Source organism: Heteronotia binoei, chromosome 10, assembly GCF_032191835.1.
Source record: "Heteronotia binoei isolate CCM8104 ecotype False Entrance Well chromosome 10, APGP_CSIRO_Hbin_v1, whole genome shotgun sequence".
In the NCBI taxonomy this organism is placed as follows: domain Eukaryota; kingdom Metazoa; phylum Chordata; class Lepidosauria; order Squamata; family Gekkonidae; genus Heteronotia; species Heteronotia binoei.
Window position 1 is genome coordinate 54072879 of NC_083232.1, and position 17544 is coordinate 54090422.

Genomic DNA, 17544 nt, shown 5'->3' on the forward strand with positions numbered 1-17544 from the left:
CCCACCCCAGCAGAACCCCCTAACCCCAAATAAGCTAGTACCCACCACCCAAATCTGGACAAGTAAAGGGACTCTGCGTCTTAAAAAGTCCTTTTACCAACTAAAATAAAAGCAAGAACCACAAGACTGTTTTACCTTTTAGACGTCTTCTCTACTCCAGGCAAGTCTGGTAAGGCTGAGCAGCAGTAGCTGCCTGAGGCCAAGGGCCAGCACAGCACAATCTCGCTCACACACTAACACAGCAGCAATGGAGGAGTCCAGCCAGGCAGACTCCCTAAAAAGGTTCTCTGGCCTTAGAGAGCAGTTTCAAAAAATAGCACTGCTCTGTGATTGGCCAGACAAAAGAGCAACATTATTGCTGATGGCTGGAGGATCAGCTACACAAAAGCCCCTCAAAGCATGCATTTGCAATACATTTTGCAAATGCATGCTTTGGATTGGCTGCTGAGGCTCCTCTTCCCCCTCCCTCCCCTCCCTGATCCCAGGGAGGCTATGGGAGAGGCGGGAAAAGGCTACCAAAGGCAGAAAAGGAGGCAAGCAGCTCCCCTGAGGGTGCAGAAGCCCCTTTCCCGCCTTTTGCATTGACTTCCGCATACTTCTGAATATTTATACGGAAGTATACGGGGAGCTATACTAGGCTCCCACATAATGGGCCCCAATTGGAATTGGCTGTATGCGATTCCATATACAGCCGAATCAGGGGTGATTCGGCGGTTGATTCGGTTCGGCCGAACCGAATGCACACCCCTAGTTGAGAGTAGGCAGTGAAGTGGCCAAGTTTGCAGATGACACTAAATTGTTCAGGGTGGTGAGAACCAGAGAGGATTGTGAGGAACTCCAAAGGGATCTGTTGAGGCTGGGTGAGTGGGCGTCAACGTGGCAGATGAGGTTCAATGTGGCCAAGTGCAAAGTAATGCACATTGGGGCCAAGAATCCCAGCTACAAATACAGGTTGATGGGGTGTGAACTGGCAGAGAATGATCAAGAGAGAGATCTTGGGGTCGTGGTAGATAACTCACTGAAAATGTCAAGACAGTGTGCGATTGCAATAAAAAAGGCCAACGCCATGCTGGGAATTATTAGGAAGGGTATTGAAAACAAATCAGCTAGTATCATAATGCCCCTGTATAAATCAATGGTGCGGTCTCATTTGGAATACTGTGTGCAATTCTGGTCACTGCACCTCAAAAAGGATATTAAAGCATTGGAAAAAGTGCAGAAAAGGACAACTAGAATGATTAAAGGTTTGGAACACTTTCCCTATGAAGAAAGGTTAAAACGCTTGAGGCTCTTTAGCTTGGAGAAACGTCGACTGCGGAGTGACATGATAGAGGTTTACAAGATTATGCATGGGATGGAGAAGGTAGAGAAAGAAGTACTTTTCTTCCTTTCTCACAATACAAAAACTCGTGGGCATTCAATGAAATTGCTGAGCAGTCGGGTTAGAACGGATAAAAGGAGGTACTTCTTCACCCAAAGGGTGATTAACATGTGGAATTCACTGCCACAGGAGGTGGTGGCGGCTACAAGCATAGCCAGCTTCAAGAGAGGGTTAGATAAAAATATGGAGCAGAGGTCCATCAGTGGCTATTAGTCACAGTGTGGATATATATGTGTGTATTTATATATATAATTTTTTTGGGCCACTGTGTGATACAGTGTTGGACTGGATGGGCCATTGGCCTGATCCAACATGGCTTCTCTTATGTTCTTATATTCATCATAGCCATCAAGGCTGAACTGTGAACTCTTATCTTTTTATATCCGTTACTACCTTCTTTTTCAAAAGCTTTTAATTGTGACTTCCTGCATGTCATATTTCCTTCAGTCCCAGTCAGCACTCTTTCATTACCCACAACCATTCTTGGTCTTCCTGTCCTTAAAATTCTTAAATGGGTTTCCTTAACTGGTTAAAGGGCAACACCCAAGACATTTCTGAATGGACATGACATCCTGGGGCAGAACTAGACATTAATCAGGAGATCCATGAATAGAATGTTTTGCTTTAAAAAAACTATTAAAAGCAATTCTATGGCAATGCCAGTAGGTGAAAGGGGTTTAACCCTTCCCATCACTGCCTTTTCCTGATCTCAATCACATATATCCCCCCCTGAGCAGGAGGAAAACAGACAGACACAATATGGCTGCCCATTTTTTTCCCTCTTATGGAGGAAAAAGCAGCTGATGAATGGGTAATTTACATGGTAAAACAGTGCAAGAGGAAAGCAAGCTCACTCCCTTCTCCCAGCATGATGACTGTGATCCAAATTACCTTCTCTTTGGATGTCTTTAGCCTTAAAAAAAAACAAAAGGGAGCTAACCATTGATCTTCTCAGCCATCTAGACTGACCCTCAGCTAACATTATGGGGGAGAAGTCAGCCAAGCTGAGTGAGAAAGAGAAGATATATCTTTTAACTACACTTGCAGAACTGAAACAGGACCTTAGCACTGAACCTAAATTTTAACATCACAGATTAAATCATAAAAGAAAATGACTCAAACACTAATTTCCAGTTTCCAAACTCCTGAACATTTTTTTAAAATCTCAAATTAAGTTGTTTTCAAGGAGTTAAAAAAAATTAGTCATCCACATACATTTAAAGAGGTTATCTAAAGTACAATTTGCATGGAATTTCCTTCTATACTATGCTGGTGCTCCATATGGAATAAGTTAGCAAAAGAAGCAATTAACAGAACAGAATTTTTAAAAGGTTTGTTTTGTTCAAAGCTTAGCAACCATCTGGAACAAACATGGGAGAAGAATTTAATAGGAAGGAAATTGCTGAACTTTGCTGTATACTAAAATTCTTCACATTCCTAGGCTTTCTATTAATGCAGGTATCAATGACACTAACAGCATCATCTGTAAAAATTATATTTTTATAGGTAAAGGATATCAAACAAGTCTTGCCTTTTTTGCCTGCCCACCTCTTGAATTAACCACAACACAAGCTATGGGTTAAAATGGGAACAAGCCGATATGCATAACTCTGTAACATGTTAAAGCACAAGTTGTGTACGGCTTGCAAGACAAGCTTCAAAACAGGGCAATGCAACCCCAGATGGCAGCCAGGTCCAGAATCTTTCCAAACCTTTCTCCTCATGGCCTGCACAAGAGTGTGTAGAATAGGTGGAGGGGCATAGTTCCAGTCCATGACTGTTATGCCTTAAGGCTTGTTGTATGTCCCCCCCAATCCTGAAGATGCCCGCACTAAGCCATCCAGACTGTGGAACCTAAAGGTACCCAGTTTAAGGACACCCCACACACACACACACTGCTGATATTTTGAGATGCTTACTAACTGAAAATTCGTTCAATCCATGCTTTTCCTGCTGTCCCAGTTAAGGCCTAACCAGATTAATAAGGCCTATTTCTACATCACCATTTTGAACCATGTGGAACAGGGGAAAGAAGGCCCCCCCCCCTTCATGGGCAGTTTAAGTGAAGTTCCAAAAAATTCCTGCTTGGCCACAAAACCACCAACCAGCTAATCCTACATGGTCTCAAGGGAGGGAGGGTGGGGAGCTCATGCTGGGCTGGAATGAGGAGGGGAGGTTGCTATAGAGAAACCCAACCAGTGCACCATTCTCCCACTGACAGGCACCAATGCACTGAGCCCTGATTGGCTCCCCTTCCCCTCATGCTTCATTCAGCAAGGAGGGGTGAGCAGGCAAACATTGGCATCCACCCCATTTGGTGTGAACCAATATTTGTATAGTAAATACAAGTTTTATATTACACTCAACCAAACAGCACACACATATTTCAGGGGTTTCTTTAAATGTGGCCATCTTAAACAGATAAAAGTAGGTAAATAAGCAAAAGCTATAACAACTAATTTGAAAATTTGAAAGGAGCAAACACACTGAGAAAGAAATGTTTTTAAAAAGAGAAACATTATCTGCAAGTTATTTTAAATGCAATAGAAAAAAGAGATTCCAAAAGAATAATCTGGATTAACAATAACCAGCACAAGATAGAAATGCATATTACTACAAAGGATTGGTAAGAAACTGAAGGCAACAGGTATTTCTAAATAAATTAAAGTAACCTGTAAAACACACAGTGTGCTGAATAAATTAGGATAATGAGCAAATGATGCCAATAATGTTTTAATGCCCCCTTTCTTCCAAGAGTGCAATTTTGAGTATAGGAAATGAGATCAAGTGAGGAAAAGAGGCAAATTCTTGCCCCCCACCAAAAAATATTCTAACCAACAGAACCCAGACAGTTTCGAACAAACTTTCTGTTACTCTGGAAGCTCTGGATTTTCAACATCCTAATTCCCACATTCTCCTATGAGGTGACTTTAATGACAGAATAGGTGCTAGCTTGTGTGGTTCCCGACTGTCCTATCAACCAGGTTATCCTGCAAGCAAGCCTTTTAGACCAGGGGTGTCAAACATGCAGTCGAGGGCCGAATCAGGCCCACGGAGGGCTCCTATCAGGCCCCGAGCAACTGGCTGTCATCTACTTCCTTCTCCCTATATTCTGCTTCCTTCTGCATAACAGCTTGCTTTGCAAAGCTTGCTCAATTGCACAGGAGCTACAGAGCAAAAACTCTATTTTCTCCATTGGCTGAAGATCCTCCCTTGGGGAGGTAGGAATAGCTTGCTTTGCCAGGCTCTCTCAATTGCACAGCAGAGCTACTAAGACAAACCTCTCTTCCTTCTATTGGATGAGGCTCCTTCCCTTCCTGGTCCCGTGGGGAAGGAAGAAAAGAGCCAGCACTTCCTTTCCTAGTCCTCTGAATCCCATGGGAGAAATACAAAGAAAGCATCTTTAAGACCAATGAGTGCTAACTTTTTAAAGTATGTTTTAAGTTTTTAAAAATATATATTTGTGTTTGTTTGTGTTCTTTATAAAATTTATATCTCTGCTACCTAATCTTAAATAAGTACACACATGGCCCAGCCCGACATGGCTCGGCCCAACCTGACATGGCTTGGCCCAACAAGGTCTCATTTATGTCAGATCCGGCCCCCATAACAAATGACTTTGAAACCCGTTTTAGGCAGTTGGTCTGAGGATACAATCGTCAATCATGCTGGAGTAAAATTTTCAGAATTGTCTTCAAGTCATCAACTTCATTGTTTAATGGCACTAGGTTTGATTCCTCACAAGGGACATACACCTGTTTATCTTCCCAGGGTGCCAGTTCAATAGATCATATTCTAGTGTCATCCTCTGTTCCATCTCATATCAAATACTTCAGAATAGAAGACAGATCAGAGACCGATCATAGTCCACTTAGTTTAATTTTAATATTTCCAGGAACCTCTCCCTCTAGCAACCCAACAAATACAACCAATGGCGTCCTCCTTGGAGAAAAGAGAATCAAGTGGTTCTCGCAGTTACATCATAATATAGGTCCGCTTCTGGAGAGTGGAGCGACAACAAATAATGATGAGTGACTCTGACTCAGTTACACTATGAAGATACAATGAAATTCCTTGAACCTTATTTAGTCCAGAAGCTGCATACTTCTTACAGTAGTAGCCTTTTAGAAAATGGTGCAGGTTCAGCTGGTGCAAGATGGAAAAACACAGAAAACACACAAATTCTATTTAGAATACAAGCTAGCTTATTGTTGTGATCATGATAACAAAACAATCAAGACATATGTTGACCTCAAACCTACTTTTCTTCTTAAACATGGCAGCTGAATTACGTGAAGGCAAAAGTTGAATCTACCGGAAAGGTTTTTGAGCAATTTATACCCCTAACAATTTCCTAAGCTTCATATACGGCATTCAACAGGTACTGTATTTGAATGGGGGAAAGAGAGTAGGATGGGAAGGCAGAACAGTAGGGAAACAGGCAAGAAAGAAGGCACAGCAATGGGGAGAGCGAATGAGTGAGAGCGCAGGGCAGCGGGGATGGAGGAAGGAAAGAAGAGTGGGGGAAATGGTGTACAAGATTACCCCACCCCACATATTTCTCTAAGGTCTATTGACATGAACATTTTTGCATACGTAGCACTTTTAAAGCTGAATCTTGTCAGTGGAAGTTCACCAATAATTTGATGAGGATAATCTAACAAAGGCACTTCAATGCCACATCAATGAAAGGTCACCTAAAACATACACAACATGCCTCTGGACTTGTTCAGAGATTCACTTCAATATATTTAACAACTGTTGGATTACCTGAACAAACTAACCAGGGAGGGGAAAGAGAGAGCACTAATATCACAAAATATACACTGACCAGTGTTTTTAAATAGGAAATTCTGTTTGATGATCAATTTATGCCTCACTAGAACTTCACTGCTATTCAATATCAAGGACATAACTGTATTCCGCTAATAGCAATCTATGTATCAGGGAAAGAAAAATTTCTAATGGACTCCCTGAGCAGTCTGGGGGAGGAAGTGCAGGACTTGTCACTTAATCATCTTGTACCCACTTTATGCATAATTGTACTTCAGCGGCCCCTAACTATGTTTGGAATTCTGGTGTAGTGTGGTAGACGAAACCACAAAATGGCTGGTGCAGCAGCTTATCTTTGGTCATGCTGTAAAGATCTTTGTGCTGAGGTGGCAGCAGCAGCCAAAGCAACATTTTTAAAAATCTCCACAGCTAGTCAAATTTCCAATGGACAAACAGAAACCTTGCTGAGCAAAAGGCCAACCTGGCCTGCCCACTTTCTAAAAACAACTGGCAGGCATCATGGTGCCCATGGTATCACCTACATGATGGTAGTAATCTTCCTCATTGATGAAAAGTTTTCCCTAGCAAAATGAAAAGCAGCTGGGAGGGGAGATTATATTCTGAAAAATGCAAGGGAGGAACTCCTTCCTTAGTTCTCTGATGCTGATCCGGGGCCAAACTAGATGATACCACATCCCCTTGTCTGCCATAAGGATGCAGCACTGCTTGTTTTTAACAAACAAAACACTGTAGGGGGGCAATACTGCTGGGGACTGGAAGGGGTTGAGGGGAATCCTGTCTCCACTTTTGCCATTTTTGAGAACTGAAACAGTCATGGTTCTTGAATATGGGGGGAGGGGCAGTGTCCCTCATCTCTTCAGGTAAATATTCCCAGAGAGATTGGGCCCCATGCAGAATTTTGAAAAGTTAAAAACCAAATTCTAAAATGGCACCTTGTCCCCATGTCAAATTCAAAGATGCTATACCAGGGGTGGCCCAACTGTGGCTTGGGAGCCACATGTGGCTCTTTCATGCATATTGTGTGGCTCTTGAGGGTCTCCCCGACCCCATCAGCCGGCTTAGAGAAGGCATTTGTCTCTTTAAATCACTTCGCCAAGCCAGTCAGCAGCTTGGAGAATGCATTTAAAGTTAAAGTTGCTTTCTCTCCTCATCTATTTGTGGCTCTCAAACATCTGTCATATCTAGCAGCTCTCAAACATCTGATGTTTGTTCTATGTGGCTCTTACATTAAGCAAGTTTGGCCATCCCTGTGCTATACCATCTAGTATGACCTTCAATTGGTGCTGTCAGGCAGTTGCCATTTAAAGAGAAGATAAATCCAGTTACAGGTCTCCAACATCCTGCCCAGTTTGTTCCTCATTGAGAATACAATCTATTTCTCCACGTAAGCAACTGTCTCTCTTCTCTCACTCACTGTCTAATAACTGAACTAAACACAAATAAAGGTGGGTGTGAAAGGAGCCTGTATCAACATATAACTGATGATCTAGTTTGTGCTTTACATGAGAAAATGAAGAAAAGTGACTCTTACCTGGATGCAAATTTGAGACATTTCTTTCTATTTTGCATTTTAAAGGGGGGGAGGTGGCTATCACATCCCTGCATTGTTTCTATTGCATTTCCAAAAAAATCAGAGAAAATCATTAGAAAGCTATCACTAAATGATGGCTTCACTTGTTGCTAGATGCTTTGCAGATCAGGATTGGTTTTATCAGATTACCAACTTCACTGGATTAAATGACAGAACACATACCTTGAAACAAAGGGGGCCATAGAGGTTTTGCTGTTGAACAAGCAGAACTTACCCTGTATTTGCACATACATCCTCCAAAGCCACTCCCCCTCCCTGTGCTTCAGGTGCGTTGCTTGCCTTTTTCTGGGGTGAAGGATGGGTTAATATCTGCATAATTAATTCTTTAAGCATCTGTCTAGTGTTTTAACTGTTCCTTTTCTCTCTCTTAAAAGTGTATGTGCAGGAAGAAATGTGACCACACAAAGGCAGTGTGGTGCACTGTTCTGGTCTAGAGAAGAAGCTTTATGACTGACACAAGGACTGGACAGCATCAGCACTAAAGACCCCATGCAAGGCTGGTACCCCAGGCAAGGTGCCTCTGCCGCCCCTTGTCTCCTTGGCGAGGCCAGGCTTTATGACAGCCGCCACGGGCCTTCCAAGCTCAGTGTGCGTGTGTGCGTGCACACTGGTTCTCTGTCCCTCACATCTTTGTTTGGAAGCACAAACATGAGGGATGGAGCAACGGTGAACTAGTGGCAAGCGTGCATGCTGAGGCCAGAAGTTCTATGGCAGTTGCTGCCAAGCTTGCTATGTCTCTCACCTGGGGGGGGGGGGGTAGGAGGAACTAACCGGTGCCCTCCCCCCAGTGCTGCACTCCAGGCAGCCACCTCATGCTGCCTAATGGACGCATCGGCTCTGGGACTGGCCAATTCATGGTATGCAAATCAGACTTCTGCTGATGGGGGGGGGGGTCTCCTTAAAATTAGTGCAAGGAAAAGATAGCACACATATGTTTCAACTACAGTGACTGTGCTTTCATAGAGAGCTCACCATAGAATTTATGCACATCTTGATGCCACCCCAGTTTCTCAAACTGAAGAGCCACTACTGCATATATTCCATGTATTATAATCATTCTTAATTCCAAACCAGCGTAAATTATTTAAATTAAGGACCTTTTGGAAATCAGGTGTTTTTTGTTTGTTTTTTTAAATGTGTTTTAAACAAGATCGTAAATGCTACAGTCAAGAAGGGAGTGGCAGTAAGTAAGGACACAGATCCTAATGAGCATTTGGTGACGCAGGAAAATGAAACCAATGTTATAGCTTCATCTGACATGAACAAGCTGACTACACAAAAATTCAGAGTTAAACAAATGAATGAGATTGTCCTTCCCCATCCTCTCTCCAACAGGAATACCGGAAGCCTAGTAGGCAAGGGATACACACAGCAATATCTAGCACTGTTGAACCAACTGAGTTCTAATTTACCGCTTCCCTAGATATACTTTGAACAGAAAAACGGGATGTTATCCATAGTGCTAAACAATGTTTGTAGTAATTACTTTTGGAGTGTGATATTTTCACACACCCTCCAGCCGAAAGCCAAACCTTAAAGGTAGTATACTCTTTATGAAATGGAATGCAAAGTAAGCAAAATGTATATATTAAGCCATTCATTTTTACAAACTTATTTTGATGTGCTAAATGGCAAAATCCGCAAGATATTAAAAAAAAACAGTTATAAGCAAATATGAGCATCCTTTTAAGAACTGAATTCTTATTCTGCATGCTTTGCACTGACACTGAAGTTAGGATTTTCCAATAAAATATTTGCGCTCGTGGCTGTTTATTGTGCCAGGAAGAAAATAAAAGGGCCACACCAGTCACAGGAGATTTAAAAAATAAGACCAAGGCACCATCAATCTTGGCCTTATTTTTAATCTCTATTGTGCCAAACAGGCTTGCCCTCTGGTGACAAGGAAGCCCAGATTCTATGACAAGGTTCTAAGATTCTATGACGCAAATTAAACAAATATTCACCAATATACTTAGAATGCATAATTTGGTTTGCTTCCAAAGCTTAACATGTCATCTTGGATGTGCTGAAGTTTTTCACAAGGAAGTTTGGTATAGTGGTTAAGTGTGTGAACTCTAATCTGGGAGAACCAGCTTTTATTCTGCACTCCCCCCTCCACATGCACTCCCTACTGATGTCACTTTGAGTCAGCCACAAGTTCTTTTAGAACTGTTTTCTCAAGAGCAGTTCTCAAAAGAGCTCTCTCAGCCCCACCTAGTTCACTCACAGGGTGTCTGTTGTGGGGAGAGGAAAGGAAAGGAGATTGTAAACTGCTCTGAGACTCCAAATGAAGGGTGGGGTATACATCCAATCTCCTTTTCCTTCTTCAATACATCAGTTTTGTGCAGTTAATGTATTTTGAATATACCCTTCTATAGCAATAGCTGATAATTAGCTCTTGCATGGTAAATTTCTGTTCCTCTGACATACCACCAGGTAGGGGTACATTCATATAAATTAAAGGTAAAGGTAGTCCCCTGTGCAAGCACCAGTCATTTTCGACTCTGGGGTGATGTTGCTTTCACAACGTTTTCATGGCAGACTTTTTACAGGGTGGTTTGCCATTGCCTTCCCCAGTCATCTACACTTTCCCCCCAGCAAGCTGGGTACTCATTTTACTGACTCAGAAGGATGGAAGGCTGAGTCAACCTGGAGCCGGCTACCTGAACCAGCTTCCACTGGGATCAAACTCAGGTCATGAGCAGAGGGCTCCGACTGCAGTAATGCAGCTTTATCACTCTGCACCACAGGGCTCTTTTCAGACACATTAGATTAACTTAAATGGCAAAGTTACCATACAATGACTTCAACTCATTTGAAATTACGTGTAAATCAGATTTTCCATATATATCCTAAACATTTTGAGGAACAGAATTCAGCAGTAGAATTCATGAAGTTTGTGTTATTAAATAATGAATGCAATAACAAGATGGAATTTCATCTCATGGTAATACAGGACTACTAGACTACTAGAAGAATAACATTCTGAGCATGAGAGAAGCCATGAACAATTTCACTCATCCCTGTACCTTCAGATAATTTATAATTATGCACCTCATAATGTTGCCTCTTTGTCAATGAGAGTCAGGAATTTACCAATGAGTTAGGTATTCAATTCCTTGCACACACAGCAAATTTAAGGATAGGCAGAATACTCCTACCCTTGGCTATACAAGTAACATCGGACTAGCTAAAAGTTTACTGAACTTCTGCATTGATTCTTTACCAAAGTTCTTCTCCGATAAGCTCCTCCTGCAGTCTTGTTAATGAAACTGTGAGTCTCAGACAAAAATATACCACAATATGAAATGTTAGTGATTCAGTCAAGAAACAGTTATAATATAGGAACACAGCCCTGGTTAAGTCTCTTGTTTTCTAAGACATGCCTCTAGAAAAACTCATTTTCAAGAGGCAATTGTTTACAGAGCTGTTGAATGAACTAACATCATATTCTCAAAAAAGATCTCGTTCCTTTTGTTTACTTTATAAAGGCTACAGAACCTTTCAGTTATTTTTCCAGATCATGAGTTATAGAAAATATTTGTCAGCCCCACATATACTGCATACCAGCATACAAGCAAACAAATTTTTGCGGCTGCTGTTTCTGGGAGTTCTAAATTAGCCTGCTGCCAAGGAAAATATTTTGTAGCACACAAAACATTAAACAAATCTTTGGGAGTGAATAAAACAAGTTACACTGCACTATTAAGCAAAGCAACTGGGAATCTCTTTTTCTTGCAACACCATTTAAGTATCTTTTGTCAGGAAAAAATGCCATTTCATCAAGCAAGCCCATGTAATTTTTGTTTCTATAAACTTCATTAAAAATGAAACAAAAAATTCTGGTCAAATCAGTCATCTATAAACCAAACATATGAGTTTTGATCAATAGTTTCTCTTCCACTGGGATCATCGCATAAACACAGAGTCTCTGAAGATATAAACATTGAAGATGGTGCAGAATGCTGTGGCTAACTGCTTCCTAGTAAACTAGGGGAGGTTAAGAACATAAAGTTCTGTAGCAAATTGCACTGGCTACTTGCAAGCTGCTGGGCGCAGATCACTTGCTTCTATGGCCTAGGTTCAAAATACCTAGAGGCTAAACCACACATGATGCTAGAGATCCATTATCACATGTGAGTTTTAGCACTATGAAATACCAATATGATTAAACCATAGCTGCTCTCTGAAAACCAAAGATACTCCTTCGGGGTTTCATGCATTTCCAGGTTTAAACTATATTAAAATTCTCTCTCTTTTTTTTGGAGGGGGGTGGGGGAGAATCAGATACAAATAATATAAGATTAGTCCTAAAACCTACAGAATGGTATTGAATCATGACTAACTTACTTAATTATTTCTAACTTTTGCTGGACTTTACTCCTCTGGAAAAAAAATGACAAATTGAAAGATATCTTACTTGGTCTGTCTTCTCTGGCTGTTTTTTATCTGCCTCTAGAAGGTGACAGCTTTCTTTTGTCAGTTTCTGGATTAGTTCAAGGCGCCCGATGTCCTCTTGTTCTTGAAGCTTGCACATAACTCCTGCCTTGAGAGTTGGAGGGAAAGTGAATAGATACTTAAATCCACAATCCCAGGACATGACACTCACAGATTTTTAACTTTATAAATCACACCTCATTTTCATTAAGTTTCCTCTAATTCTGACTATTATGGCTAAAAGAATACTGCTTCTTGTTGCAAAAGGCACGAGAAATTTCTTACTGATATAATTCTTCTATGCTATGTTATCTGCTTAGCAAAATGAAGACAGTAGTTTGAACTAAATCAACTGCTACTTTGGGTGCAGCTAATATGCGAGCAAGTGGTATGTTTGTTCCCGTCAACTTGTTTCCTGTTACATAAGAGAAACGTAGCAAGAGGTTAGAAATCCATGGGAAAGTTAGCCAAGAACAGCCCTGGAAAAGGATGGAGAGCAAGAGAGTCATCCCTAAAAATAACAGCACAATCTTGTATTTCTCACACTCCACCCTTCTTTGTATGCATGCAATATTTCAGCTGCTATATGTTAAATACAAATTATGGCAAGCAAATATATAACAAATAATTCTTATGTTTCAGACATATAATGTACCTGAAAGTCAAGTATTCTGATTTTTTAAAAATTCACTTTTGTATCAGTGCATGTGAATACAAATATCATTATAAATGGAAATAAAGGGCTGGTGCAAACCAATAGCTTTTTGGCATCACTGTCTTCCTGAAAGGCAGGGACTTCCACTTACCCCTCCCCAACATGTTTATTCACATTATTCAGATGGCAACAACACAAAAACATAAGCAGTTAATTAAATGCAATGCTCTACAGTACATACAGAACCATCAGGTCCAGAAAAGCCAGGGAAATCACCAGCTATAGAAAAAGGCAAGTCACCATCCAAGTTCACTCTTCAATCTAACCTGGTGGAAATGTATTCCTACCTGTGTAAAGTCACTACAGTGGGGGATGAGAAGAAGGCTATGTGTAATTGTTGTATGGGTTGCCTGATCACCAACCAAACCTTTAAAAAAAAAGAAAGTCTTGTGCAGAAACACACTCAGAACAGCACAAGGGTAGGGTTTTTTTCGTTTTACTTTTTGCACTAAAGAAAAATTACATGCTACTGCACTTTTTGTAGAAGTCACAGCCCAGTGTTGACTGTGCACTTTCAGTTATAAAGCAAGTCCTGGGAAACATGTCCCTTGAGGAAAGCCATAACGCTGATAAATGAATCAGCTATAAGTGGCGTGAAGGTGAAATATTGGATCCCTGGGGAAATGGAAGGCAAATCACTTTCATCACATTCAACTCAAAATATTACTAACCAAGATTTAAAGAGCAATAATAAGGTCTACTCAGAATCATACTCGAGTCTGTTCAATGGGACTTACTTCCAGGAAGATGTTTTTAGGATTGCACTGTTAATCTCAGGAATTATCTCTAGTTTTATACACACATTCTTTATTAATTATGGCACCAAGCCAGCAGATTAATAAATACATTGTACAAAGCCAATATAAACAAATTGCTAAAATATGGAATCCTAGTTTTATACCAGGACAATTTTATCTATTGCCTACAGATAAAATGAAAAAAAAAATCTACTTTTCTTTAACATTTTGGACTTTTATATGCTGTCACTGAGTCTCTACAGATAATAAATCACCACTTGGCAAAGTAGTCAACTGGATACATAATTAATACAGGACAAACTATGACTCCTTTTAACAAACTGGGCCAGGATTCTCCCAGTCCAGCTGACTTTCCTTGCAGCTACACTGCACTTACAGAAAATTTACATTCCCAAGTACACAGGGTTAAATTCACATCAGGGCTGTGGCACTGGGGAAGGAGGGGATCCAGCCTCCCACCCCCAATGCCATTTTCCTTTGTTGAAACCGCCCAGGGGGCACTTTACCCTGTTGCATGACTGCATGTGCTGTCATCTGTATTGCCCCAACTTGATTGGAAAATACTGTCCTACTTTTGCATGTGATCATAAAATTCAAGGAAGTTGGAGAGTGGGAACATTCTTTTTGCCACTTGACAAAATAACACAGATGATGGGCTTGCCAAGTGGCTATATGCAAACCTGGTAAATTACTACTTGGCAAACAGTTGCCTGTGCATTCACCAGGAGTTTTGTCTGTAGAAAATAATGTTGATTTTATGGTTTCAGTCATACTGTAGTATTCTCTCTTATCCTTCCACAACTATTTATGTTCCATTTGATCAGTCTCCGTGTAGCTAAAATGGACAGTGGTAGACACAGATATACACACTTTACAATATTTGTTAAATGTTAGGCCTGCCTTCAGATAAATTGGATGACTGGTTTTGCTTAAATTAAATCATTACTGTTTTCAATAATCCACCCATATAATCTTATTAGCATACTGCTTATTAGAGCAGATGAATGCTTAATGAATTCTTTTGTTTCTAAATCTTGAACAAAAAACCTTGAAATGAGTATTCATATAAACTAATTATGATAACAAATGGAACCAGAGTGAGGATAAAATTCTAGACATGAAAAGCAGCTAAATTATGGGTCATTTCAGCTGCTGTGTACTAAACTCTTTAGTAATAGCAAGTTTGGTTTACCTGCCACTGAAATATATCATCGTTTCCTATCGAGGTTCCCTACAATATGTGGTATTTAAGCAGACATCACATGCTGCAGGTTTCAAATCATTCAACAGGAATAACAAAGCATTCCCTCAATCGGGGTTTTTTTTTTCAGCAGGAACGCAGTTACGGCTGGCTTGGTGTCAGTGGTGTGGCCTAATATGCAAATGAGTTTCTGATGAGCTTTTTCTAAAAAAAAAGCCCTGCCCTCAATGATCTGACTTCCCACTATTCTGTCCCAAAGCCACACATCTAGTTGGTAGAAGACTGCTAGAATATGAAGAGATGCAAATTTAGTGAATCTATGCAAAAGTAGTAAAGAAAAATTTCTGCCAAGCAAGCAAGCACAAAGACAAATGAATTTAATTTCAGGATGGGAATGACTACATACTAAATACAAATTATACCTATATCTTCACTAAATCTCCCAATCTGGTTCATTAATAAATTCAAGACCAGATCCACAATTGTACACATTTGATTGTGCATTCTTTGCATTATGTTCTGTACATGCAATAGCTTCATGAGATTTCTTTAAAAGGATTCTTAGAAGGAAGAACTTAAATTCCATGCTTTGTTTTTATATATGGCCAACACACTCTTCTTTCAAAAAATTTTTAGAACTCCAAATCCTTTATTACTTGCATCTATATTATAAATCGAGTGGCATTGCATTCACACATTGTCTCATTACTCATCAGGGGTGGCCAACAATAGCTCGGTGAGCCCGCTTCAGTGGGGTAGGACGGGATATAAATCAAATAAATAAATAAATAAATAGCTCTCCAGATGTTTTTGCCTACAACTCCCATCAGCCCCAGCCATTGGCCATGCTGGCTGGGGCTGATGGGAGTTGTAGGCAAAAAACATCTGGAGAGCTACCATTGGCCACCCCTGCAATATATATTTCATTGAACCAGAATTCCATCACAGCACATACAATAGCATTATCTCTTCTTATATATCGTATTTGACTGGGTGTGTAGACCCACATGATCTAGTTGTAGAAGTCACTGCCAAAGGTGACTACTGGAGCATCAGTGAATCACTGGCTCAAAACAGGAACACATTAAAGTTCTGTTGTTCTCTCACTTTTGCTGCACAGTTTGTCCACTGATTCAACTCAAAATCCTACTCTGCTTAAAATATAATCTTGACAGAACAGTCATGCAAAATAGTAGGGATCATTTCTAGTGAAGATTTAGGGATCTAAACAGCCAAACACTATCATCATTATTAATATAAGTCCCAACGATATTTGGTTAATTCTGCATAAGGTGGGACCCACATGTAGTAATAACTATACTAGTTTGGGGGGCTGCATATATGAGGGATGAGTAAAAAAACTGCCACCTCTCCCTTCCATCAGCACAGTGAAACTTATGGAAGAGCGAGGAAAGGGTAATATCACCCCTTCCCCTCTTTAGCACAGTCCTTGGGACCACATAGGTCTTTGTTCACGAGGGTCCCATGACCCCAGAAATCAGCTTTTCCAAGGTCAGAAAGGACTACTGGAAAGATCTGCATCCTTCAGAACCTTTGGGAAGATCCAGCCCCATATCACATAATTCATTGTCTACAGCCAAGTCTTAGAATAAGACATTTATTTCTGTCCCTCAAGTGCCTATATTATGAAACCAATGAAGTAAATTTATCATTATGTCAGCCTCTTTCCCTACACTATGTCACAACAGCATTGCTAATACGAGCAGAGCCTTCTGCAGGTGCTTTCCTGCAAATGGGCAAAATCAACAACTTCCATGCTTATGTGTACTGGGGAAAGCTCTCTGCTTCTCTTTGGGGTTCTCAGCAAGCGTATTTCACAAGACCACGCAAAACATTAATAGTGAATCATTTTCTACCTGTGTATTGTAGACATCCTTACAGTCTTCTTGCTCTGTTTCTTCTTCACTGTTGATTTCATCATTTTGATTCATTTCTAGGGCTGGGAAAAATAATGAATGATGTTATCAGACACTGGCAAGGCTGAACCCCTTTGGTCCCCAGGGCAGTTGTACACAACTAACCAGACCTTCAGTAAATTTTATTTTAAAGCATTTATAAAAAAATATATGATTTCTAACAGAATTAAAGATTCAAACTACAAGCAACACATTATCTCAGAATCATACAGCAGGAAAACAAGAGAACTAGCTTAACTGCCTAATACCTTCCAGAAGTTATGTTAAGCCCAAGAGTCAAAAGGCCTTAGCATAGGTGTTCTCTATGCCATTGTAAATTGCAATTTAAGCGTGACATAGTTCAGTCCTTTCATCCATCAGAATCCAAGCCAGCTTTTTTTTTCCAGGTTCTTAGCTCAATTATCTTTTTTAAATCAAGGAACATCAGACATTCAGTCTTGCTGGGGTCCTCTAAAACGGGTAGCCAACGGTAGCTCTCCAGATGTTTTTTGCCTACAACTCCCATCAGCCCCAGCCAGCATGGCCAATGGCTGCGGCTGATGGGAACTGTAAGCAAAAGACATCTGGAGAGCAACCGTTGGCCACCCCTGCTCTAAAAAATTGCCTCACCACTCCTAACCTTCCCCCCACCATCCAGTAACTACAGGTTCTCATGAGAAGCTACTCTGACCTTGACATTTCCTATTCTGGCCTTGAAAGTGATAAGGACTATGTAGGCAGAGAGAGCAAT

The 17544-nt window shown here is 40.6% G+C and overlaps 1 protein-coding gene across 1 annotated transcript in view; it reads right to left on the reverse strand.

The window, feature by feature from the left end:
* The window catches only part of RAPGEF5 (Rap guanine nucleotide exchange factor 5), a 193273-nt gene that overhangs the window by 105770 nt on the left and 69959 nt on the right, over nucleotides 1-17544 (reverse strand). The window contains exons 8-9 of the mRNA XM_060248650.1: nucleotides 16755-16837; nucleotides 12187-12312 (exon numbers count right to left, since the gene is read on the reverse strand). Of these exons, the coding sequence (XP_060104633.1) occupies nucleotides 12187-12312; nucleotides 16755-16837 (209 nt within the window). The remainder of the gene's footprint in view (nucleotides 1-12186; nucleotides 12313-16754; nucleotides 16838-17544) is intronic.